The 26,041-nt window shown below is 38.8% G+C and overlaps 2 protein-coding genes across 6 annotated transcripts in view; one reads left to right on the top strand and one right to left on the bottom strand.

The window, feature by feature from the left end:
* MTMR7 (myotubularin related protein 7) overlaps positions 1 to 15,100 on the top strand; it is a 115,324-nt gene extending 100,224 nt beyond the window's left edge. The window contains exons 8-14 of the mRNA XM_033226081.1: positions 1,080 to 1,189; positions 2,833 to 2,958; positions 5,415 to 5,464; positions 7,466 to 7,666; positions 8,961 to 9,101; positions 10,940 to 11,066; positions 12,963 to 15,100. Coding sequence (XP_033081972.1) covers positions 1,080 to 1,189; positions 2,833 to 2,958; positions 5,415 to 5,464; positions 7,466 to 7,666; positions 8,961 to 9,101; positions 10,940 to 11,066; positions 12,963 to 13,325 — 1,118 coding nt within the window. The 3' untranslated portion in view covers positions 13,326 to 15,100. The remainder of the gene's footprint in view (positions 1 to 1,079; positions 1,190 to 2,832; positions 2,959 to 5,414; positions 5,465 to 7,465; positions 7,667 to 8,960; positions 9,102 to 10,939; positions 11,067 to 12,962) is intronic.
* VPS37A (VPS37A subunit of ESCRT-I) overlaps positions 1 to 26,041 on the bottom strand; it is an 87,672-nt gene that overhangs the window by 19,884 nt on the left and 41,747 nt on the right. For 3 of the 5 annotated variants that reach the window (XM_033226115.1, XM_033226094.1, XM_033226126.1), the window contains one exon: positions 17,787 to 18,362. The exons of 1 other annotated variant lie outside the window; for it this stretch is intronic. The gene's annotated coding sequence lies outside the window, so the exon portion shown is untranslated. Of the gene's footprint in view, positions 1 to 17,775; positions 18,363 to 19,167; positions 19,235 to 26,041 lie in introns of those variants that run through there. One more of the 5 variants, XR_004440824.1, reaches the window with a different exon arrangement.

Raw genomic sequence — 26,041 nt, 5'->3', positions numbered from 1 at the left:
GAGTTCACAAAGTTGAATCTGGGGGTTTAGAGTTGGAAGGATATAATTTAGTACACTTTCCCCATTTTAAAAAATGAAGAAATTGAGGCTCAGATAGTGGAATAACATGTGCAAGACTACACAGCTCATTGCTCATGGAGTTGGGGGTAGGAAAAAGGGCTCCCTGTTCCCTATGTGTGTTTACTACATCCCAGAGAACAATAAAATAAACAGAAATCTATAGATCATGATTGAATTTCATTGGTTGATTGACAAGACTCCTGAATAGGGTTTTATATGTCTAAACCTCCACTTTGGATTGCAGTATTTGTGATATGTACTCAGCACACTAGCTCTAAAGCTTTTTAATGCTTTAAATAAAAGAAGCTCCTGAGGTGAAAGTTGGTGGTTTATAATATTATAGAGGTGTTTATACACCTGCCTTAGTTGTGTAAATATGTATTTCATTGGGATCCTAGGTTTTCTTCATTTTCACTCAATGGGAAAGTCCCTATCCTGATGCTCTAGAATTGGATCAGAGGTATATATGTTATTTTTAAGCTTACAGGCCTTACTCCCATTGGGTGGGGGTTATTGGCAAGAGGCGTTTGATCATTTCCATTTAAGAAATTTAGGATTGCTCTGTCTTGTGTTTTTACAACAGTCCTAATCTGAAGTGGTTGGGTGATGGAAACTTCTAAGTGGGTAGGTGCTACAATTATATGATTTTTTTCCCCCATTGCACTCCTAATTCAATTATTCCTTAGTAGCCCATTTTTAATTACTTTGCTGGAAAGGCAAATATGTGTTTTCTGCCAGAACGCTTAATGATTTTCATTAATATTAGGATTTAAACTTTACATATATAATAGTTGTAAACAAGTGCAGTATTCCCTGTGACCGAAGAAGGTAGAAAAGTCTTACTTGAAATGGTTCCATAGAATCAAGTTTAGTAAACATGGGTATTTATTTTGACTTAAGTCTTCCAGAAAATACCTATTACAACAAAGAAATCATTAGCAAACTACCTATAAAACATGATCATATGTAAAACAAGAGAGTACCTTAATTTTGCTTTTATAACATGATTTATCTTGCAGTGTGTGAACTTAAATCTCCCTCCATGAGTGATTTCCTGTGGGGTCTGGAGAACTCTGGCTGGTTAAGGCACATTAAAGCCATAATGGACGCAGGAATCTTCATTGCAAAGGTATGCAATTGCAGAGAAAATAAATTAAGGGACAGATGAGCAAACCACTGACTTCAAAATGGGTATCCCTCTGGCCATGGGCTTCCCTGTCCTAAGCTGCACTGCACTGACTGGGTAGCCGGCTTTGTGGAGCTCCATATAATCTGTGCACTGAAGATGTGATTTTGCTAAAGAATATAGTGCTTAGCTGATAGTATGTCAGCACTGTGATCAAATGGTAGAATATTTCCAGAGTATTCTCTTCCATTAAGCTTAATCCTGGATGGAGAAAATAATTTTCTGTAGAATACAACCAAATGTGAGTTACTTCAGTGGTGGGGCTTAGGGCTTACATCCAATAGATCCTTCTTTTTAGTCATGGCATAAGCAAAAGTCACATTCTTGTAGCTGGAAGGTAGAGTCCATTCTGCCATAGGAAAATGTTGCAACTTCCATACAAGCTGTTTTAGAATGCAGTGTCTTTTGTGCTGTTAGGTTTTTTTACAAAAATAAACTCCTCGGATTTATACGTAAAGAGAACCATACCTTCCCTGATGCCATGGTATGTTCTCCGTTTTGAGGTAATCATTTATTGAAGAAATCTTTATTTAGTGCCAGGTACTATTCTAGATTTTACAGATGCGACGTGAATAAGGCAGATGAAGTCTCTTGCCTCAGAGAGCTTACATTCTGCTGTGGGAGACAGAGTTGTTGTTGTTGTTATTTTGAGAGGGAGTCTCGCTCTGTCACCCAGGCTGGAGTGCAGTGGCGCGATCTCAGCTCACTGCAACCTCTGCCTCCCAGGTTGAAGCGATTCTTCTGTCTCAGCCTCCCAAGCAGCTGGGATTACTGGCACGCGCCACTATGCCCAGCTAATTTTTGTATTTTTAGTAGAGACGGGGTTTCACCATGTTGGTCAGACTGGTCACAAACTCCTGACCTCAGGTGATCCACCTGCCTCGGCCTCCCAAAGTGCTGGGATTACATGTATGAGCCACTGCCCCCAGTTGACACAGGGTATTAATAAACTAATAAAACTAGAATTTTAGGTAGTGATAAATGCTATGATGAAATCTCTCCCATGTTTCGCAGCGTATGTTTCCTGCCAAGATACTTAGCAATAATTTATGTGCATTTGCAATAGCAAATAGATACTCTTCTTAGTGGAGATTTTCTGATGTCATTTTTACTTTTGTTTTTTCTTCCTTTCCTCAACCTTGGACCCATTACTTGACTCTTACCCTTTATCTGTAACTTCAGAGATTTGTAACTTACAATTTTTTTGCCTTTTCCTTTTTGGAAATGGTTGGGACCAGTAGCAACTCCAGAATTTCAGTAAGGCTTAATGTGGAAACCCAGAGTGGAGGGAAGAGGGTTGAAGGTCCATTTGCACAGGACGAATGCTTGTATTTAGTAGGTACATGTGCTTATTGGAGATGACTTGAGTGGTGGCTTCTGGATAGAAATGGGAAGGGAAAGCTTTAGCTGCCAGCACCAGGCCACTCTGGCTCTGCTCTAATTAGGTAGGGCCCTAAATACATGAACGAACAAGTGTTTCATTTTGGCTCTTTCTTTCTGTAGATATACAGTCAAACCTGGCTCTGATAGGTTCTGCCTTTTTACAGCCATTCTTTGTGACTCTTTGCGGATCGTGTGTTTTCTAGGCAGTTTCAGAGGAAGGGGCAAGTGTGCTTGTTCACTGTTCAGATGGCTGGGACAGGACGGCTCAGGTGTGCTCGGTGGCAAGCCTGCTGCTGGACCCGCACTACCGGACTCTGAAGGGCTTCATGGTGAGTGTGGCCACTGGGCCATTCCCACAGGCAGTGCCTTGACCATGGACCCCTGTTTTTGCAACTCCTGGCAGCTGCTGTTTTCTTGCCAGCATTAGTTTTCTTTTAGTAGCTCAGCAAGATTAAAGGGGAAGAGATCAAATAGGCTTGGAATAAAGAGATGAATTTCTGGGACATTGAAACCATTTCAAGTCAATGCTACTGAATGACTTTTGGGGCAAATATAAAATATATTTGGTAGTTTGTAAGACAATTTTTTTTTTTTTTTTTGAGACGGAGTCTCGCTCTGTCACCCAGACTGGAGTGCAGTGGCCGGATCTCAGCTCACTGCAAGCTCCGCCTCCCGGGTTTACGCCATTCTCCTGCCTCAGCCTCCCGAGTAGCTGGGACTACAGGCGCCCGCCACCTCGCCCGGCTAGTTTTTTGTATTTTTTAGTAGAGACAGGGTTTCACTGTGTTAGCCAGGATGGTCTCGATCTCCTGACCTCATGATCCACCCATCTCGGCCTCCCAAAGTGCTGGGATTACAGGCTTGAGCCACCGCGCCCGGCCTGTAAGACAATTTTATACATCATTTGCTCATAAGTATTTCAAGTTTGAGGTAATGTGAATACATAACAGAAAACTTTTTGGAAAAAATATCTGTGGAAAAATTTTTCTATATTGTGTATGCCAGAAGTCCTTGGTAGGCAAACCTGTTTTCACTTCCAGGGTTTGTTTTTTAAGTAGTCCTTCAAACCCCTGGATGAGAATACTGAAAATTTCACAGCCTTTTGTTGTTGTTCTTTGCAAAATGACGAGTATATCCTGTAGAGTTTGAACTTTTTAGGTGGGCATCAAAACCTAACAAGTTGCTTTCACCTACAAAGTATTGTATAGTTGCCTGGGATGGTGAAGTTTTCACTAATCTGGTATAAGTTCCTTAAAATGAATTAACCTCTTAACCATTATTTGGTAGAAAGTGCTTCAGTGAATCATGAATCTGTGCTACAGAAGATGCTGACAAAGGAGTCCTAATGGGGTATCTTTACTGCTGGGTCTCCATTATTGAGTAGTATCAGCAACACCCTCAGACAAGAGCGAAGAGGCGGCCTCCCTCTCTGGGACGTCCTTCTTTTTTTGGAAGTGTCTGAGAACTTCCAATGACCTGTGATAGCACTGACACCTCGAAGTGATACTCCTGCTTCAGACCCCTGCTGGACTGAGGTCAGGAGGGCTGGATTCCTTCATTTGCATTTGGAGAGTGAAGAGGTTGCCAGTCACACACTGCCCTTAGGCTCTTCTCTTGCACACATCCTTTTCCACCATCAACTCATTCTCATTGTGCCCCATTAAACTTACAACCCAAAGAAAATGTCTCGAGTTGTCAAGAACAGACTTCAACCAGTCCATATTTCTTTGTAGGGGGAAATCTCTGGTCACTTTAGAGCACTGGGGATATTGATCAGACTATCCGTATTACTTGACTAAACATTTTTTAAAATCCAGGCTGGGTGCGGTGTGTAATACCAGCATTTTGGGAGGTTGAGGAAGGAGGATTGCTAGAGCCCCAGAGTTTGAGATCAGCCTGGGCAACATGGCGAGACCTTGTCTCTACAAAAATTTTTAAAAAATTAGCCAGGTAGAGCCCACCTGTGGTCCCAGCTACTTAGGCTGAGGTGGGAGGATTGCTTGAGCTCAGGAGGTCAAGGGTGTAGTGAGCCATGATTGCGTCAGTGCACTCCAGCCTGTGTGGCTGAGTGAGATCCTGTCTCAAAAATAAGTTTTAAAATATAAGACAATACAAAATGTAAAATACAAAACCAAAACAAAAATTTAAAAATAATAATCTAGACTGCTTCAGACTTAGAAATTCATGTTAACCCTAATTTCAAAGCAGGGCTGAAGCTTCAAATATATGCCAAACCCCATCATTTTAGATTTCTTCTAATGTGTAGAGAAGATCACTGAAAAACTTACCAACTGTTTTTTGTAAAGAGGTTGGTAATTTACATTATACTGAGAGGCAGCATCACACATTGCTTGAGATGGGGTTTGGAGTGGAGAGAGCTGGGCTGTGAAGTGGTGTCTGCTTCCTAGTAGCATGATCTTGGGCGAATATGAAACCTCTTTCCTTCAGTTTCCCTTTCTAAAAGAGTGAGAATACCATCCCACAGTTAAATGAGATCATACGTAAAGCAATGTGAACAGTGCCTGGCACATAGGAAGCATTCAGTGGGTGGGGTTCCTGCATTTTTATACATCCATTTACACTCACTGTTCCTATGGATGACCTTCAACTTTGCCCTTGCCATGTGCATCTCTATATCAGTGGGTAATGCCTGTTCACGCATTTGCAGGTTGCTCGAGGATGGGGACTTCTCCAAGTGCCTCTAAATTCCTCATCATTATTGGTTGTGTGGTCTCTCATTTTTCGTTTGCTTCTCTCCATGACATTTATATTCTTTCTTGTGTAGGTATTAATTGAAAAGGACTGGATTTCCTTTGGTCATAAGTTTAATCACCGGTAAGTAGTATTTAAGACTGTTGTTTTGAATGTTTAGAATAAAAGCACTATTTCTGAAATTTTCAATAGAATATTTAGGGGAAATATTCTTGTTTTTGAAGAGTTTGTGTCTTATTCAGAAAGCTAAAATTTTGTTGTATATGTCATATCATAGATAAATGAAGTTATAACTCTGATTCCTCTTGGTAACATCTGGGCAGAACTAACTAATGTTAAATTGTTCTAGAAGAGACAGAGAATGCTTGTTCATTAGTTGTCCTAGTGAGGATCAGCCCTCCCTTCCTCCTGCCATTTGCATGTGACTTACTAAATTATTCCATTTCCGAAGTCCAGAGATTCACTTTAGGCTGCAAGTTGTGAACTGCCTGTGGAACAGTTTCTCTTTGATCTTCTATAGTCCTAAGGCATTTGTATCAGAGTGCAGTTTGTCCCAGATGTCTCTGGAGAGGTGATAAAGGCTTCAGAGCCAGATATGTCCAAGTCCAGATCCAGGCCATGGTATTCGCTGTCTGACCTTTGGTCTCTCATCTGTGGAATGGGGATGCCTTCTTTTCACAGGGTTGTAGCATGAATATTTAAAAAATGTAACTAGGCCAGCTGCAGGACTGACCTGTGTAGTAGACTTTCAATAACTACAAGCTATTGCTTTTGGAGCCACCAGCCTCCTTTTGTCAGTGTTGATGGTGCCTGTACTGTGTTCTGGCGTTCTCTACTCTTTGAAGCTGTACTTAGTTTAGTCTTCGGTGATAAAATTTAAATTTAGGCAGCAAGTTTCGTTAGATAGTTTGATATATATTTTCAGATGTTTTACTGTGTTTTCTTAAAATTCTAAATGCATGCAACTGCTCAAGTATATTTTTGTAGTTTTTTGCTTTTAGCATGAATCGATCACTAATTCTGTGATTTTCAGAAAATCTATTTTTATAATTTTTTTCCAGGAAAGTATAGGAACTCCATTTACAAAAGAGAAAATTAAAGCACTCAATTATTAGATAAACTTCTTAACATGGCATTATTTTCAGTTTGGGGTTCTATTAATATTATATGCTAGGCAGTTAGGATCTTCAAGATAGGAGACAGATGACAGAGAGAATATGGAAATGACTGAAGATCAGCTAGATAATTGTTAGATGACAAAAAATATATTAATATTAGGCAACCCTTTTTAAAGCTACTAAACATGAGAAACTGTAACATCTGAGAAGTTTCTAGACAATTTCCAATGTTGCCACTCTTGGGAAAACTCTGAAACTGATCACTGCTCATTTCTCTTCCTCAAGGTGATGATCCCTTACTAACATGAGGTTCTATATTGTTATTTTGTCTTTGGTGACACCAAAACATCCTTTTGGATTCTCTATAAAACTCACACAATAAAGGGCTAAGTAGTCATTTTAAAATCAATACACATTTGAGGAAGAAGATTCTGATGTGCTCTTGAAAAGCAAAACAAAAGCAGATAAATATACATGTGGAATCTGTGGTCACATGGAGATAAATCATGTGACAAGCTTTAACTGCTTTCAAAATGGGAATATTCCTGGCAATTTGGGAAACCACTATTTTTTTCAAGTTGTCTTTCTTCCTCATCCCTTCCCAACCAGACAGTGCAAAAAATGAAGAGCCCTAAAGTTGTTTGGACATTTCTTCTCACCCACTCATAAAGTGCAACATTTATTTTAGAAGTTCTAATGTACTTTTAAGGAATCAATTTAAAAATGCCTTTTCTGTGGAAAGTGTTTTTGAATTTTATTTCTTGCACTAACACTTTCTTTTGTAACTATAACATGAACACATCCCTTCTATCCAGACCTTCACTACAAAGTGGCTCTGGAAATTTGAATTTAAAAACTTACGTTTCTACTTCTTTTTGTTACTGCAAGTTTGTAAGGTAAGATTTATTTCAGAACTAGGGTTGCTTTTATGATTGTTTTTGCATTTATGGCTTTCTAATTTAAAAATAAATCTGCCTTAAAATGTCTCTAATGCTTTGTTTTATAGGTATGGCAATCTAGATGGTGATCCAAAAGAAATCTCTCCAGTTATTGACCAGTTCATTGAGTGTGTTTGGCAGTTAATGGAACAATTTCCCTGTGCCTTTGAATTCAATGAGAGGTTTCTGATTCACATTCAACATCATATTTATTCCTGCCAGTTTGGAAACTTCCTATGTAACAGCCAGAAGGAGAGACGAGAACTCAAGTAAGTGTTTTGGTGTTTAACTTTTATTTAAAGATTTTGAGGACTGAGAATTTTAGATGGTCTTTCATAGTTTTGAAGACTTTTTTCATTTAGTCACATACCTATACTGACAGATTAAGGTTATTTTCTTTTTCATCATTTCAGAAATAGTTTAAATGTCATCAACTGACAGATAAATACAGTTTCATTTTTTCTCTCAGTTTCTGCCTGATATACACAGACAGCTTGATAGACTTGATGCACGAATACCGAAAAGGGATTTTCTGGAGTCAGAAAAAGTGGTTTTAGCATTTAAAAGGAAAAGGTTAGATACCTTTGGTGGCTATGCTACCATAATAAAAATTGCAGATTTAATTGGGAAAGCAAATATAAAACTAAAGCCATCACTTATTCAGATTAAAACTGAATTGATTTATCCAAGGGTAAAAGTAGCTAAAATGTGGACTTTAAACTAAGTGATAGTAAAAAACTTAACAATGTGATTTAGGCAGTATAAATGAGAGAACATTTTTTAAATTTTCATAAAATGAAATGATTTTAACTCTGGTGTATACAACATTATCAGATTTAATCTGGGGAATGATCAGTTCAAATGAAATGGACTCCAGTAGTTTTATACTGAGTTGAACATAAAGAAAACTAGTTTTTGTAGTGGATACTAGTTTGTTTTCTCTAAGGAAGCTCAAGTGTGATTTCTGGTAAATGGAGATGATTTAGAAGGAGCAGAGTGTATCCTTTAGGGTCACCTGTTTTCCTATACAGTTTTGTGGTTTCTCGTACCTGACTAGCCAATTCTAACTGTATCTGCTTGGGTCTGAATATGGCTTTTCCACTTACTAGCTATAGGACTTTGGGAAACCACTTTCTCTATTCCTCAGTTTCCTCATCTGTAAATTAGACATATCTCACAGCAATTCAGTGAGGATTAAATGAGAGAAAACATGTGAAACACTTAGAATTGTGTCTGACAAATTATAAATGTCCAATGACTATTTGGGGGAAAAACTTCCCCCAAAAGAACAGCTTAAAACACACACACACAAAACAAACAAAGAAACCACTTAAAGGAATCCAACACCTTGTCATGGCCAGTACAGATGGTGGTGAAGTTGAGATTATTAGTGTTCTCCCTCTGTACCGTGAAGCCACCAAGATGATACATTTACCTGCTGTTGAACAGACACGTGGTTTTCAGGTTACAATTATTAGTTCCTTTCCAGCTTTAATATAACATATCTACTATGTGTAAGCACCAAAATAGGTCATTTAGAGACTTATTTTCTTTATAAAACAGGATTCAAGAAAGAACATATTCATTATGGGCTCACCTGTGGAAGAATCGGGCCGACTACCTGAATCCTCTGTTTAGAGCTGATCACAGCCAGACTCAGGGAACCTTTCATCTCCCTACAGCACCATGCAACTTCATGTACAAGTATGTAAACCCTTGGGAACTTTGTAGCTATGGTATGAACTTGGATTTTGGTACTGTTTAACAATCAGAGGTCAAAATTTATGAAACACTGATCTTTGAGGCTTTTGTTGGACACAAAAGACACCAGAGGGAGATGCTTATTGAAGCATCTGATCTGGTATTTTTGCCAGTGTCTCCTCTGCCTCTTTATTCCTCCTAAATGTGGAATTTTCTTCAGGAGTTGATGTTTTATAATAATGATATCATAAAAGGTAAGTTCCAATTTTTTAAAAAGCAAATGAAAGAGAGTAACGCACATGCCTTAAGTCAAATGTGGAATCACAAGTTTCAACAGTGATCCTGACTTATTAAGGTTGGAACAAAAGTAACTGTAGTTTTTGCCATTAGTTTAAGCAACAAAAAGGCAAAAACTGCAGTTACTTTTGCACCAACATAATACCTTGCCTTTTTGTCTCCAATGAATTAAGTCCTAGTGGAAATACTTCCCTTGTGGAAATTACGTTAAGAGTGTATGTATCAGGACAGGGAGAGCAGGGTGGCATCCTACAGGTTCTACTAGGTATGTGCTAGATACATATGTTTTTTCCCTTGGCTTCCTTGCTAGGCTTGTATAATATGAAAAAACTCAAAAGGTCAACGACAACCAAAAAATCTCACGCAGAATAAACAGAAACCCCATCTCTTTCTTCCTACTCACTCCCAACACAGACTTGATGGCTTTTCTTCCTGTATAGATTTCGTTTCTCAAGGTTTTTTTCTTAATTATTTCAATCTGATTATTTCCTCAGAATTTATAGCAGAATATTCTATCATACTAAACAAAAGCCTCCATAGTGTGTGTAAAACAAGTTTTAAGAGCTGTTGAGATATGACCAATTGGATTGCAACTGATTTATTATTAACAGCTAGTCAACACATATTTTATTAAGGATCAAACACTGTTCTGGGCACTGCAGATAAAACAGTGACACCAAGTTCTTGGCCTCAAAGAACTTTACTTTTCTACATAAATAAAATAGTGGGTCTAAGCATAACTCTATGATAACACCATTTTTCTTATTTGCACTCCAGTATGCTTTTCTGTGGAGGATAAAAAGGGATTTATTGGTCAGGCGTGGTGGCTACCGCCCGTAATCCCAGCACTTTGGGTGGCTGAGGCAGGTGGATTACTTGAGGTCAGGAGTTCGTGACCAACCTGACCAACATGGTGAAACCCCATCTCTACTAAAAAAATATATAAAATTAGCCGGATGTGGTGGTACATGCCTGTAATCCCAGCTACTTGGGAGGCTGAGGCAGGAGAATCACTTGAACCCGGGAGGTGGAGGTTGCAGTGAGCCAATATCACACCACTGCACTCTGGTTTGGGTGACAAGAGTGTAACTCTGCCATAAAATAAAAAGAGGGGTTTATTGCAAATGCATATGTCAACTTTTAGTGGTAGTGATAAAAAAGATAAAAGCTGCAAGTTGAAGATTCCCTTTGTAGCTGAAAGATTCTAAATATACAATTTCAGAGTTCAAACCTAAGAGCCATTTTCTTAAAAGAAAACGGTTACATGTGCTATTTCAATTTTAGAAAAATGTATTCTGTGTTTTCTAATTCATATATACAAGTAGACTTTTCATAAACTTACTCTCCCCAAAAGGCATTTACTGACCCAAGGAAAAAAACATCAACATGAAACTATTACCTTAAGCAGTGGCTTTGTTGAGGCTGAAATTTGCATTTGGTTATTATTAAGACTGTGGTATCACAGATAACTTAGAAGACTTGAGGATGTGAATTTTCAGATTGTGATGAGGTAGGTGGTAATGATGCTTTGCCGTCCTTTCCAGGTTTTGGAGTGGAATGTATAACCGCTTTGAAAAAGGGATGCAGCCCCGACAATCAGTTACAGATTACCTGATAGCAGTGAAGGAGGAAACTCAGCAGCTAGAGGAAGAACTAGAGGCCCTGGAAGAAGTAAGACATTGCTTTGTTAATCTATTTTCCTTGCTTATTTCTTGAAGAGCAAGGCTTCATGAAAGCCTCTTAAGAGTCAGTGCAACACAACCATTTCTCATGTTTAGCCAGTAGAACACCTGAAACACAACCCCATCCAGGTGAGGACTCAGATAACCGAAGCCCAAACCTAGGCATTTAATGCATTTCACACATCTGGCTTGTGGCTCAGTTCCGCAAATTTTTGGTTGTTCCTTATTTTTAGGTCAACTTTTTGGATTACTGTTATTTGGGAATAGTAAAATTAATTCTTTCTTGAAAAGTGTGAAAAAGTAAAAGAATAAAATCAAATATGTGTACTTATAAAGATCTCTCTCCACTTTTAAAAATTATGTAACTATTAATCTCTAATTGGTAATAGGGGAGATTGACTATAAAGTCTATCTTTTGGCTTCTAATAACTTCCCTGTACTTGGACAGGGAGGTTACAATAAAATGCTTTTCCTAATTGAATAACTTTGTTTTCAGTGGTACTACTGTCGTTTATGAAAATCTTAGGATTCTGTTAGTCTATTCCAGCAGTCTGGCTCTTTAAAACTGGCTCTTCATTATTACAAAGTCAAAATTCCTTAGAAAAGATTTTCTCTTTTCAACTTTATTTTCCATACTAACATTTAACGGTTTCTGCTGCTTATATACAATTTAGACTTTCCTATGTTTGTGTTTTTTCCTCCCACTGTCCCTCCTCCTGCCAGGAATGCTTACTAGCCATCAGCAGAATGTCCAAGTTTAAATCTTTCACAGTCCTGTTAAAATGTTCCTTCCTCCCTGAAACTTACTCTGTTCTCTTCCTTCTAACTTTACCACGCCATCCCTCTTCAAGAACTTTTGCCTTTCTGAAATTCTTAACATTGCATGAACTCTGCCTCTCTCTGCTTCACTACTCCATGTTTCTTAGGGCTGGGTCTGTATTTCTCTCTCTTCCTCACACTGCCCAGCACAGCGCTTTTGCACATAACTGAAATGAATGCTTTTTGAATGACTACATAATACTTGATCTTGTAACACCTCCTCTGCTAACTTCAAAACACGAAATCTGGTGAAATGTACTCTGAACCCAGGTGTTCATGACATGAATGGGAAAACAAAATGTGGTATATCCATGTAATGGAATACTCTTCAGCCAGAAAAAGGAATGAAGTACTGATACATGCTGTACCATGAGTGAACTCTGAGAACATAGGCTAAGTGAAAGAAGCCAGATACAAAAAGCCACATATTGTATGATTCCATTCAATTTATATAAAACATAGAGAAAGTTGATTAGTAGTAGCCAGGGGCTGTGGGGAGATAGGAATGGGGAATGACTGCTAATGAGTATGGGGTTTTCTTCTGGCAGGGTAGGTGATGACAGTATTTTACAATTTTACAATTACTAGTGCTCGTTGCACAACCTTGTGAATATAACTAAAAACCACTGAACTGTATACTTTAAAAGGGTGAGTTCCATGGTAAGTGAATTGTATCTCAGTGTAAAAGTCACATGATAAACACTTCATTCTTGATTTCTAAAAAATGTTTTTTGAGTTCATGGGATGAGACTCACCATGTGAAACCATGTAGGTATAGAAAGGAGGGAGACTAGGGCTCACTGGGTGCTTCAACTGTGCTATATTGTTTAAGATTATAGAAAACCTATGCCAAGGCAGGTATTATCCTTACATTAGAGATAAAGAAAGCAGGCCCCACAGGTTTTGTCCAAGGTCATAAAGCCCAGGTTTGAACTCACATCCCTCTGAGTCCCATGTTCTTCACATGATGCCCACTTGGGAGGTAACAAATGCTAAAGGCATGCATATATAGAAAAAGATAAATTATTCATGATTTTTTCCCCTGAAATTGTTATTTCTTTCTTAGAGGCTGGAAAAAATTCAAAAGGTCCAGTTAAACTGCACTAAGGTGAAGAGTAAGCAAAGTGAGCCCAGCAAGCACTCAGGGTTTTCTACCTCAGACAACAGCATAGCCAACACTCCCCAGGATTACAGTGGGAATATGAAATCATTTCCATCCCGGAGCCCTTCACAAGGTGATGAAGATTCTGCTCTGATTCTAACCCAAGACAATTTGAAAAGTTCAGATCCAGATCTGTCAGCCAACAGTGACCAAGAGTCCGGGGTGGAGGACTTGAGCTGTCGGTCTCCAAGTGGTGGTGAGCATGCACCAAGTGAAGACAGTGGCAAGGACCGCGATTCTGATGAAGCCGTGTTTCTCACTGCCTGAAGTTTCCCCTTGGAGTCCCAAAGTAAAGGACACACAAGCAACACTTCCAAAAAGAAGGGAACAAGGTAGTTTATCATAAAAACAAGAAATGGTACATGTCATTGAGAACTATTTTAATGCAGCCATGAAAAGGGAAAAAAGTGCCCAGTTCTTGATTTCTTAGATACTGAAGAAGATGTAGTCATTTTATTTATCAAATATAAGGAAAATTATTCACCATTTTGAAGCTCATCCTAGACTATGAAAATTTTATTCACTGCAGAGCAATTACTTCTGTCATTACCTGAAGTGATCAGTATATATCTTCCTTGTCATAGCATGCATCTCTCAAAAAGCCTCCACTCCTTTCCCTCACATCTGTGATCATCATCAATCTTATGATTCACTTCCAGATGCATATTTTGTGTTTTCTAAAGCATCTGACGTTATCTTCCTTTCTGACCCTCTTACACGTATTTCTAAAAACAGGCACATTGTTGAGATGGACCCTTTTCGGTTAACAGATATATTCCTGAGGAGCTTTTAATTGCTTATCTTTCAGGAATAATCATCACTTTAACTTTTCCTGAGATCATATATTTTGAATTGTTAGAATAATTGTGTTGCCTTTCTCTGAGATCTATAGTCTGTTTCTCCTCATTATTTAAAAATGTTAAACCTTGTATCTCACTTTTTCTCTAACACTAATTTAATAGCTAACAAGGTAGAAGCAGCATTCATTCTCTTGGTCTTGTATATGAATTTAAGTATTAGCTTTCTCATAATAACCTTTTATTACTATTGTAGAGACTACACTACCAACAGTGTGGGCCAGCCACCAGCCTGATCTCAAAGTATAACATTATAAAGTTAGTAGGATAAAACATATGTGAGGGAAAATCCAGTTTCAAAGAACCAGAGAATTGGGTTGTCATGTCTGTTTAATGAAGGGAATAGGTTTTGTAATCTATTATTTTAGAAATTACGTAACTCGCTAACATGGTTTAATTAACATTAGTAACATCTCATGACCACTGACTGCTGAAAGTTCTGAAAAGAATTTTTTTTTTTTTGTAAAACTGCACATTTGAGGGAGAGTTCCTCCCCTGTCCTATGAGTAAAAAAAAACTTCACTAGGCGACCTAAATGAAACTTCGTGGGGAAAAGTGGCCATGTTTGGACAGAAATAAATGGTATTCACACTGTATGGTTTTAATATATTAGTACATTCTAGAATGTAAAGGATTAATTTAAACTTTACAATTTACATTAATATTTTGAGTATGTGAATTTTTTTTATGGAAGAATATTACATTTCGCTGAAATGACGACAAAGTAAAGAGGGCAAGAAAGCAACACTGCTAATCTCTCTCGTATGAAAGATTTGGAGGGAGTGCTGCAATATATATAAATGAAAAAATGTAATTGTGTTCATCATATTTAAAAATAGAATATATTAGAGAACTGTGATATAAAAGTACTGTTAATGTAAAAAATAAAGCAAGTGGAATTCTTTTAGAATATAAAATTTGGGCATTCTCTGCTGAGCAGTTCCCAAATTAAGTACAAGGAATGTTTATTCATTTTCTGCAATATACTGTATGTAGTAGGGAATACCTTGCTAAAAGGAAACTTAGGACATAGTGGTAATGGCTTTCACATTTTTATAACATAACTCACTTCACAACCTTCCTGGAGCTGTCCACTCTTAGAAACTCTGTTGCCTAATATTGAGGATGCAGCTTTAATTTCTTCCATGTGGCAATGTATGTCTATAAAAACAATAAAAAATTTTTAAAAAATGACAGAGTATCTATGCCAAACAGCACTATGCATTTATTTGAAAAGCAAATAGTATAAATATTTGATGTTTTAAAATGCAGTTTTTTAATATGACATCTTCTACATCAGAGTCATAAACTTTTAGTCCCCTCAACTTTTTTACAAGACATTATAATTTATGTAACATGTTTGTCTACTTATTAGAAGTTAACCTAGCACTGAGATTTATATAAAATGTTGCATTTATTGCTTATTAAAACTTTACTTTCACAGATTCTTCAAAGAGCATGGCTAACCCAACGAGACTAAAATATCGAATAATCAAACATTTATCAGGAAGTGTTATATTGAGAGCAGTGGTTTAAAGCATAGGGAATAATCCAGTATAAAGTTGATTTGAGGCATATTACTTCCCAATTAGTAATATTTAGAACGCAAGTATTTTTTAAATTTGATATTAAATGAGTAAGAATTTTGACCATGACCCAGCAAATCAGTAACTGAACTTTTTATAGAATGGAAGGTGACAATCGAGACAGAAACCGTAGAATAAATTTTTATTATTTAAGAGCACATTAGTTTACTTTCTTCTAAAAATGAATCTGAGCTGTCCTTCAATTTAAGCATATATATGTGTCATGCACCCTCTATTCTGATATAAATTTCCTAGTCTCAATTGATGCCTAGAAATTTCTTTCAACTTTGAAGTGGGTCTCTTTAGTTTATATCTCACTGATTTAGAATTTTCTTCTATTTTGATATTAACCTTTAAATTTCTTCCTATGACAAATTCCTACACTGATTAGTAACTCCTAAGTATTCCTCTCTAATTCTGATTTCCATCTCATTTTTCCCGTGGCACTGCTTCTCCAATGTGGCCAATTCATAAGAAAAAATATATAGCCATAAAATTAGAAAAAATGGTCACTTGGCCGGGCGCGGTGGCTCAAGCCTGTAATCCCAGCACTTTGGGAGGCCGAGACGGGCGGATCACGAGGTCAGGAGATCGAGACCCTCCTGGCTAATACAGTGAAACCCCGTCTCTACTAAAAATACAAAAACTAGCCGGGCGAGGTGGCGGGCGCCTGTAGTCCCAGCTACTCGGGAGGCTGAGGCAGGAGAATGGCGTAAACCCGGGAGGCGGAGCTTGCAGTGAGCTGAGATCCGGCCACTGCACTCCAGCCTGGGCGACAGAGCGAGACTCCGCCTCAAAAAAAAAAAAAAAAGAAAAAATGGTCACTTAATCTGTTGCAAAAACAGACCCCACATTCACACGGGCATATTCAAATACAGATTCTTTTCATCCTGGGTGACATATATAACCTTTATGTGAACTGATTTATCTATTTGTTAAATGCAGGTAATTGTGATCTAACTCCTCTGTTTAATGACTGGGTTGTAACAAGGTTATCTAATGAATGAATTTTGAAGGAGAACCTAAGCTATGTTAACTGGTATAGAATGAAACTGGAATAATAGTTCAATTTAAAAAAAAACACAGAGATGAACTACTCATGTGATTATGTAGAAGATATTTACTCCGTAAGAAAATGTTTCAGGTTTTTTGTTTTTGGTGAAAAGGAAAGCAGATAAGCATCTAAGCAATGTTTATCTTTGTAGAGTATTTCCACAATGCCTTATACTTAGTAGGTACTTAATAAAATAGATCAAATGAATTAATCAAATGAAGGGCTGTGGTATGCTCCTCCCTTGTTATGCAATACACCTGATTTCTAGGAACCCGATTGTTGGCAAAAGATTGAGACCGTTATATCTTCCATTGCTGTAACTGCTGGGAAAATTAAGCTCTGGTGGCCAGTGCAGTAAGGAAAGGTTTCTGAATACCCAAAAGACTATCATAAATTTGAAACTCTGACTTCAGTTATCTATAAATCAGGAGTAATAATTATTATTCCTTCCTCATCTGGTCATTTTGAAGATTTAACAGCATGCCCTTAGCACAGTGTCAGGGAGACAAGGAAAGTTATTTTCTGTATCCAACATTATATCTTAGTCCACGTGAATACTTCTCCTCCACAAACAGACTAAATATTAAGCATGTTTTAATTCCAACAAAATAATTTTGTTTTTCCTATAACTTTATTGCCAAAAACATGTACAGGAAGAACTAAAAAATATAAAAAAGAAAATCTATATTGTATGCTGGTGTTGGGAAGACAATCATACTGGGATGACATTTAAGCGAAATTATGCATTAGTCTGTTGTGTAATTTAGATGGTACCTTACCAAGCCTCAGCTACACAGTTCACGGCATTTTCCTTTATGAGTTTTTAGGACTACTCAAGAAATACGTTAATTTTGTGACACGGTATAGAAGCAAATTGCTGAACATAGTACACAAGAACACTCAAATTCATTAAAAATCAGGACTGCCTAAAAATTAAATTTTACCTATTACTATAGCTTTTCTCTTAGGAAAAGCTAACTCACAGTAAAGGTCAGAAAAGTTCATTGACTTTTTTGTGTATAGATTTACTGTTTATTAACATTAGGAATTTAGGAAACCTATCCAGCCACAAACCTACCAGATACTTATTTTTTTAAAAATTAGCATGAGAGTTTGTGTTGGACTGGTTTAAATGAAAGGCAACTTTTTTTTTCTATTAGATAAAATATTTACTTGTATTGCTTCTTAAATGCATCTTTAGTTTTAAAAATGAAACAATATTTAAGAACAGCTGGTTTATTTTGATTTATTGTAGGTATTAAAAGTTTCTTTTGTGAGATGGCACATAGGCAGGTTTAGTGTTTCCTAATACTATGAATATCTTAAATTGCTTTTGAAAGTTTTATCCAGAAAGAAAGAAAAATAAGGGTTTCCTCACAGTTGAAAATAGTTTTTCAAAAAAGGTTAAGAGGAAAAAAATCTACATACCACTCTTGATAAAGAAATGGAGCTTCAAGTTAAAAATACAAATTTAAATGAAGTTTTATAAAATATTAAAAACTAGCTAAAATTACATGCATAGGCATTTAATCAAGGTAAGTGGAACAGCAGTGGAACTTAAATATGATAGGATTTATCAACAATAAATAAACATTTCAGTGCAAATAGTGCAGAAAAATTTCTCAAAGTAAAGATCATAGCAATCATTCTAATCTGTACAAAATCAGTCTCAGTTCTGTATACAATCTATATAGGATATCTGTGAATTTAGCCACTGATGAAATGCCAGTTTGCAAACCATAAATATAAAATGGTGTTTAGTTTTGTGTCCCATTCCTCTCTTGGCAGTTCATGTTTCCAGGAAAATCTAGAAAGAAAACAATAAAAAAAAAACCTTAAGATTTAAGAAGATAAATATGTATCTCTTTACATTATCTTCCAATTAAGATTTGCCCATAGTGGCTCCCAGGCAAGATGGCCGAATAGGAACAGCTCCAGTCTGCAGCTCCCAGGGAGACCAACACAGAAGGCAGGTGATTTCTGCATTTCCAACTAAGGTACCTGGTTCATCTCATTGGGACTGGTTAGACAGCGGGTGTAGCCCACAGAGGGTGAGCAGAAGCAGGGTGGGGCGTTGCCTCACCTGGTAAGCGCATGGGGTTAGGGAACTCCCTCCCCTAGCCAAGGGAAGCCTTGAGGGACCATGCAGTGAGGGATTGCGCTATCCAGCCCAGATACTACACTTTTCCCATGGTCTTTGCAACCCGCAGACCAGGAGATTCCCTCAGGTGCCTACACCACCAGGGCCCTGGGTTTCAACCACAAAACTAGGTGGCCGTTTGGCCAGACACTGAGCTAGCTGCAGGAATTTTTTTTCGTACCCCAGTGGTGCCTGGAACGCCAGCCAGACAGAACCTTTCACTCCCCTGGAAAGGGGGCTGACGCCAGGGAGCCAAATGGTCTTGCTCAGCGGATCCCACTCCCATGGAGTCTAGCAAGCTAAGATCCCCTGGCTTGAAATTTTCCCTGCCAGCATAGCAGTCTGAAGTTGACCTGGGACATTCCAGCTTGGTGGGGGAAGGGGCATCTGCCATTACTGAGGTTTGAGTAGTCCGTTTTCCCCTCACAGTGTAAACAAAGCCTCCGGGAAGTTTGGACTGGGTAGAGCCCACCTCAGCTCCACAAAGTCACTGTAGCCAGAATGCCTCTCTAGATTCCTCCTCTCTGGACAGGGCATCTCTGAAAGAAAGGCAGAAGCCCCAGTCAGGGGCTTATAGATAAAACTCCCATCTCCCTGCAACAGAGCACCTGGGGGAAGGGTCGGCTGTGGGCACACCTTCTGCACACTCAAACGTTCCTGCCTGCTGGCTCTGAAGAGAGCAGCAGATCACCCAGCACCGAGTTCTAGCTCTGCTAAGGGACAGACTGCCTCCTCAAGTGGGTCCCTGTCCACCGTGCCTCCTGATGGGGAGACACCTCCCAGCAGGGGTCCACAGACACCTCATACAGAAGAGCTCTGGCTGGCACTCTGCAGGTGCCCCTCTGGAACAAAGCTTCCAGAGGAAGGAGCAGGCAGCAATCTTTGCTTTTCTGCAGCCTCTACTGGTGATACCCAGGCAAACAGGATCTGGAGTAGACCCCCAGCGAACTCCAGCAGACCTGCAGAAGAGGGGCCTGTTAGAAAACTAAAAAAAAGAAAGCAATAGCATCAACATCAACAAAAAGGATGACCACGCAAAAATTCCATCCGAAGGTCACCAACAGCAAAGACCAAAGGTAGATAAATCCATGAAGATGATGAAAAACCAGCGCAAAAAGGCTGACAATTCAGAAAACCAGAATGCCTCTTCTTCTCCAAAGGATCACAACTCTTCGCCAACAAGGGAACAAAACTGGATTGAGAATGAGTTTGATGAACTGACAGAAGTAGGCTTCAGAAGGTGGGTAATAACAAACTCCTCAGAGCTAAAGGAGCATGTTCTAACCCAATGCAAGGAAGCTAAGAACCTATAAAAGGTTAGAGGAGCTGCTAACTAGAATAACCAGTTTAGAAAAGGACATAAACGACCTACCTGATGGAGCTGACAAACACATCACAAGAACTTCATGAAGCATACACAGTATCAACAGCCAAATCGATCAAATGGAAGAAAGGATATCAGAGACTGAAGATCAACTTTATGAAAAAAAGCGTGAAGATAAGATTAGAGAAAAAAGAATGAAAAGGAATGACCAAAGCCTCCAAGAAACATGGGACTATGTGAAAAGACAAAACCTATGTTTGATTGGTGTACCTGAAAGTGACAGAGAGACTGGAACCAAGTTGGAAAACACACTTCAGGATATCCAGGAGAACTTCCTCAACCTAGCAAGATGGCCCAATATTCAAATTCAGGAAATACAGATAACAGCACAAAGATACTCCTTGAGAAGAGCAAACCCAAGACACATAATTGTCAGATTCACCAAGGTTGAAATGAAGGAAAACATGTTAAGGGCAGCCAGAGAGAAAGGTTGGGTTACCCACAAAGGGAAGCCCCTCAGACTAACAGCGGATCTGTCTGCAGAAACCCTACAAGCCAGAAAAGAGTGGGGGCCAGTATTCAACATTCTTAAAGAAAAGAATTTTCAACCCAGAATTTCATATCCAACCAAACTAAGCTTAATAAGTGAAGGAGAAATAAAATCATTTACAGACAAGCAAATGCCGAGGGATTTTGTCACCACCAGGCTTGCCTTACAAGACCTCCTGAAGGAAGCATTAACTATGGAAAAGAACAGCTGGGACCAGCCACTGCAAAAGCAAACCAAAATGTAAAGACCATTGACACTATGAAGAAACTGCGTTAACTAATGGGCAGAATAACCAGCTAGCATCATAATGACAGGATCAAATTCACACGTAACAATATTAACCTGAAATGGGCTAAATGCCCCAAGTAAAAGGCACAGACTGGTAAATTGGATACAGAGTCAAGACCCATCAGTATGCTGTATTCAGGAGACCCATTTCATGTGCAAAGACACACATAGGCTCAAAGTAAAGGGATGGAGGAAGATTTACCAAGCAAATGGAAAGTAAAAAAAAGCAGGGTTGCAATCCTGGTCTCTGATAAAACAGACGTTAAACCAAGAAAAATAAAAAAACACAAAGAAGGGCATTACATAATGGTAAAGGGATCAATGCAACAAGAAGAGCTAACTATCCTTATACGTACCCAATACAGGAGCACCCAGATTCATAAAGCAAGTTCTTAGAGACCTCAAAGAGACTTAGACTCCCACACAACAGTGGTAGACTTTAACACCCCACTGTCAATATTAGATCAATGAGACAGAAAATTAACAAGGATATTCAGGACTTGAACTCAGCTTCAGCTCTGGACCAAATGGACCTAACAGACATCTACAAAACTATCCACCCAAAATCAACAGAATATACATTCTTCTCGGCACGACATAGCACTTATTCTAAAATTGACCACATAATTAGAAGTACAACACCCCTCAGCAAATGCAACAGAATGGAAATCGGAAGTCTCCCAGACGACAGTGCAATCAAACTAGAATTCAGGATTAAGAAACTCACTCGGCCGGGCGCGGTGGCTCAAGCCTGTAATCCCAGCACTTTGGGAGGCCGAGACGGGCGGATCACGAGGTCAGGAGATCGAGACCATCCCGGCTAACACGGTGAAACCCCGTCTCTACTAAAAATACAAAAACTAGCCGGGCGAGGTGGCGGGCGCCTGTAGTCCCAGCTACTCGGGAGGCTGAGGCAGGAGAATGGCGTAAACCCGGGAGGCGGAGCTTGCAGTGAGCTGAGATCCGGCCACTGCACTCCAGTCTGGGCGACAGAGCGAGACTCCGCCTCAAAAAAAAAAAAAAAAAAAAAGAAACTCACTCAAAACCACACAACTACATGGAAACTGAACAACCTGCTCCTCAATGACTACTTGGTAAATAACGAAATTAGGACAGAAATAAGTAAGTTCTTTAAAACCAACAAGAACAAAGACACAATGTACCAGAATCTCTGGAACAGAGCTAAAGCTGTGTTTAGAGGTACATTTATAGCACTAAATGCCCACAGGAGAAGCAAGAAAGATCTAAAATCAACACTCTAACATCACAATTAAAAGAACTAGAGAAGCAGGAGCAAACAAATTCAAAAGCTAGCAGAAGGCAAGAAATAACCACGATCAGAGCAGAACTTAAGGAGACAGAGACATGAAAAACCCTTCAAAAAATGAATCCAGGAGCTGTTTTGAAAAGATTAGCAAAATAGATAGACTGCTAGCCAGACTAATAAAGAAGAAAAGAGAGAAGAATCAAATAGACACAATACAAAATGATAAAGAAGAGATTGTACAGGTATGGTGGGTCACACCTGTAATCCCAGCACTTTGGGAGGCTGAAGTGGGTAAATTACCTGAGGTCGGGAGTTCAAGACTAGCCTGGCCAACATGGTGAAACCCCATCTCTACGAAAAATACAAAAATTAGCTGGGTGCAGTGGCGCATGCCTGTAATCCCAGCTACTTGGGAGGCTGAGGCAGAGAACTGCTTAAAACCGGGAAGCAGAGGCTACAGTGAACCGAGATCATGCCACTGAAGTCCAGCCTGGGCAACAGATTGAGAGTCCATCTCAAAAAAAAAAAAAAAAAAAAAAAATCACCACTGATCCCACAGAAATACAAACTACCATCAGAGAATACTATAAACACCTCTACACAAACAAACTAGAAAATCTAGAAGAAATGGATAAATTCTTGGACACATACATCCTCCCAACCAGGAAGAAGTCAAATCCCTGAACAGACCAGTAATAAGTTCTGAAATTGAGGCAGTAATAGCCAACCAACAAAAAAAAAAAGCCCAGTACCAGACCGATTCATAGCCACATTCTACCAGAGGTACAAAGAGGAGCTGGTACCATTACTTCTGAAACTATTCCAAACAACAGAAAAAGAGGGACTCCTCTCTAACTCATTTTATAAGGCAAGCATCATCCTGATACCAAAACCTGGCGGAGACACAACAAAAAATGAAAATTTCAGTCCAATATCCCTGATGAACATCGATGCAAAAATCCTCATTAACATACTGGCAAACCAAATCCAGCAGCACATTAAAAAGCTTATCCATGACAAGTTGGCTTCATTCCCAGGATGCAAGGCTGGTTTAACATATGCAAATCGATACATGTAATCATCACATAAACAGAACCAATGACAAAGACCACGATTATCTCAATAGATGCAGAAAAGGCCTTTGATGAAACTCAACACCCCTTCATGCTAAAAACACTCAATAAACTAGGTACTGACGGAAAGTATCTCAAAATAATAAGAGCTATTTATGACAAACCCACAGCCAGTATCATACTGAATGGGCAAAAGCTGGAAGCATTCCCTTTGAAAACTGGCACAAGACAACTCCTATTCAACATAGTATTGGAAGTTCTGGCCAGTGCAATCAGGAAAGAAAAAGAAATAAAGGTATTCAAATAGGAAGACAGGAAGTCAAATTTTCTCTGTTTGCAGATGACCTGATTGTATATTTAGGAAACCCCACTGTCTCAGCCCCAAATCTCCTTAAGCTGATAAGCAACTTCAGCACTCTCACGATACAAAATCAGTGTGCAAAAATCACAAGCATTCCTATACACCAATAACAGACAGAGAATCAAATCATGAGTCAACTCCCATTCATAATTGCTGCAAAGAGAATAAAATACCTAGGAATCCAACTTACAAGGGATGTGAAGGACCTCTTCAAGGAGAACTACAAACCAACTGCTCAGGGAAATAAGAGAGGACACAAACAAATGGAAAAACATTCCATGCTTATGGATAGGAAAAAATAATACTGTGATAACGGCCATATTGACCAAAGTAATTTATAGATTCTATGCTGTTCCCATCCAGCTACCATTGACTTTCGTCACAGAATTAGAAAAAATACTTTAAATTTCATATGGAAACAAAAAACAGCCCATATAGCCAACACAATCCTAAGCAAAAAGAACAAAACTGGTGGCAGGCATCACACTACCTGACTTCAAATTATACTACAAGGCTACAGTAACTAAAACAGTATGGTACTGGTACCAAAACAGACATACAGACCAATGGAACAGAACAGAGGTCTCAGAAATAACACCACACATCTACAACCATCTGATCTTTGACAAATCTGACAAAAGCAATGGGGAAACGATTTCCTATTTAATAAATGGTGTTGGGAAAACTGTCTAGCTGTATGCAGAAAACTAAAAATGGACCCCTACCTAACCTTATACAAAAATTAACTCAAGATGGATTAAAGATTTAAACGTTAAGACCTAAAACCTTAAAAACCCTAGAAAAAAACCTAGGCAACACCATTCAGGACATAGGCATGGACAAAGACTTCATGTCTAAAACACCAAAAGCAATGGCAACAAAAGCCAAAATGGACAAATGGGATCTAATTAAAGACATTCTGCACAGCAAATAAACTATCATCAGATTGAACAGGCCACCTACAGAATGGGAAGATTTTTGGAATCTATCCATCTGACAAAGGGTTAATATCCAGAATCTACAAGGAACTTAAATTTACAAGAAAAACACAACCCCATCAAAAAGTGGGCAAAGGATATGAACACTTTCAAAAGAAGATATTTATGCGGCCAACCAACATGAAAAAAAGCTCATCATCACTGGTCACTAGAGACATGCAAATCAAAACCACAATCAGATACCATCTCATGCCAGTTAGAATGGCAATTATTAAAGTCAGGAAACAACAGATGCTAGAGACAATGTGGAGAAATAGGAACACCTTTACACCGTTGGTGGGAATGTAAATTAGTTCAACCATTGTGGAAGACAGTGTGGCAATTCCTCAAGAATCTAGAACTAGAAATCCCATTTGACCCAGATCCCATTACTGGGTATATACTCAAAGTATTATAAATCATTCTATTATAAAGGCACATGCACACGTATCTTTATTGCAGCACTGTTCACAATAGCAAAGACTTGGCACCAACCCAAATGCCTGTCAATGATAGAATGGACAAAGAAAATGTGGCACATATACACCATGGAATACTATGCAGCCATAAAAAAGAATGAGTTCATGTCCTTTGCAGGGACACAGACGAGGCTGGAAATCACAATTCGTGGGAAACTAACACAGCAACAGAAAACAAAATAACGCATGTTCTCACTCATAAGTGGGAGTTGAACAATGAGAACATATGGGCACAGGGAGGGGAACATCACATACTGGGGCCTGTCGGGGAGTCGGGGACAGGGAGAGGAATAGCATTAGAAGAAAGACCTAATGTAGATGACAGGTTGATGGGTGCAGCAAATCACCACAGCTATGTAACAAACCTGTACGTTCTGCACATGTATCCCAGAACTTAAAGCATAATAATAATAAAAAAGATTTGCCTATAAAATAACTTGACTATGAGGGAATAGAGGTAAGGAATAGATTCTAGGATGTTCATATAAATGAGCAACTACTCTGTGTCTACTTCCTAAGCTGGCAGATATGCAAAGTTGGTATCAAAAATCAGCCCCTACCCTTAAGGAATTTATAGTATGATTTGGAAAGTAACATATAAAACAATTCATTGTGAGCACTAATGTTACAAGGAGCAGAAGTAGTTTAACTGGACATAAGAAATGCCTGTCATTTCTTTTCCTATACCCCAGTCCTTGTTTTAGGGAACCTCACATGCCCCCTTCTCATAATCCACTCCCTCAGCCCAGTCGACTGGGCAGAGGACCATAGGATACCAGTTGCCAGGCCAAACTGACTACACTAGGATGGACAGCTTGCCGATACTGGTTCAGTTACTTTCCCAGGGAATGTTCTGGAACTCCAGGGACTCTTGTTTATCTCCATTCACTGCCTGAACTGTCAGATGATATAATTAGGAATGGGTGAAGGACAAGTAAGAAAAAAAATCTTTTTTTTGAGACGGAGTCTCGCTCTCTCGCCCAGGCTGGAGTGCAGTGGTGCGATCTCAGCTCACTGCAAGCTCTGC

Source organism: Trachypithecus francoisi, unplaced genomic scaffold (genome assembly GCF_009764315.1).
Source record: "Trachypithecus francoisi isolate TF-2019V2 unplaced genomic scaffold, Tfra_2.0 Contig01440, whole genome shotgun sequence".
Taxonomy (NCBI): Eukaryota; Metazoa; Chordata; class Mammalia; order Primates; family Cercopithecidae; genus Trachypithecus; species Trachypithecus francoisi.
This window is presented reverse-complemented; position numbering and strand designations above follow the sequence as displayed.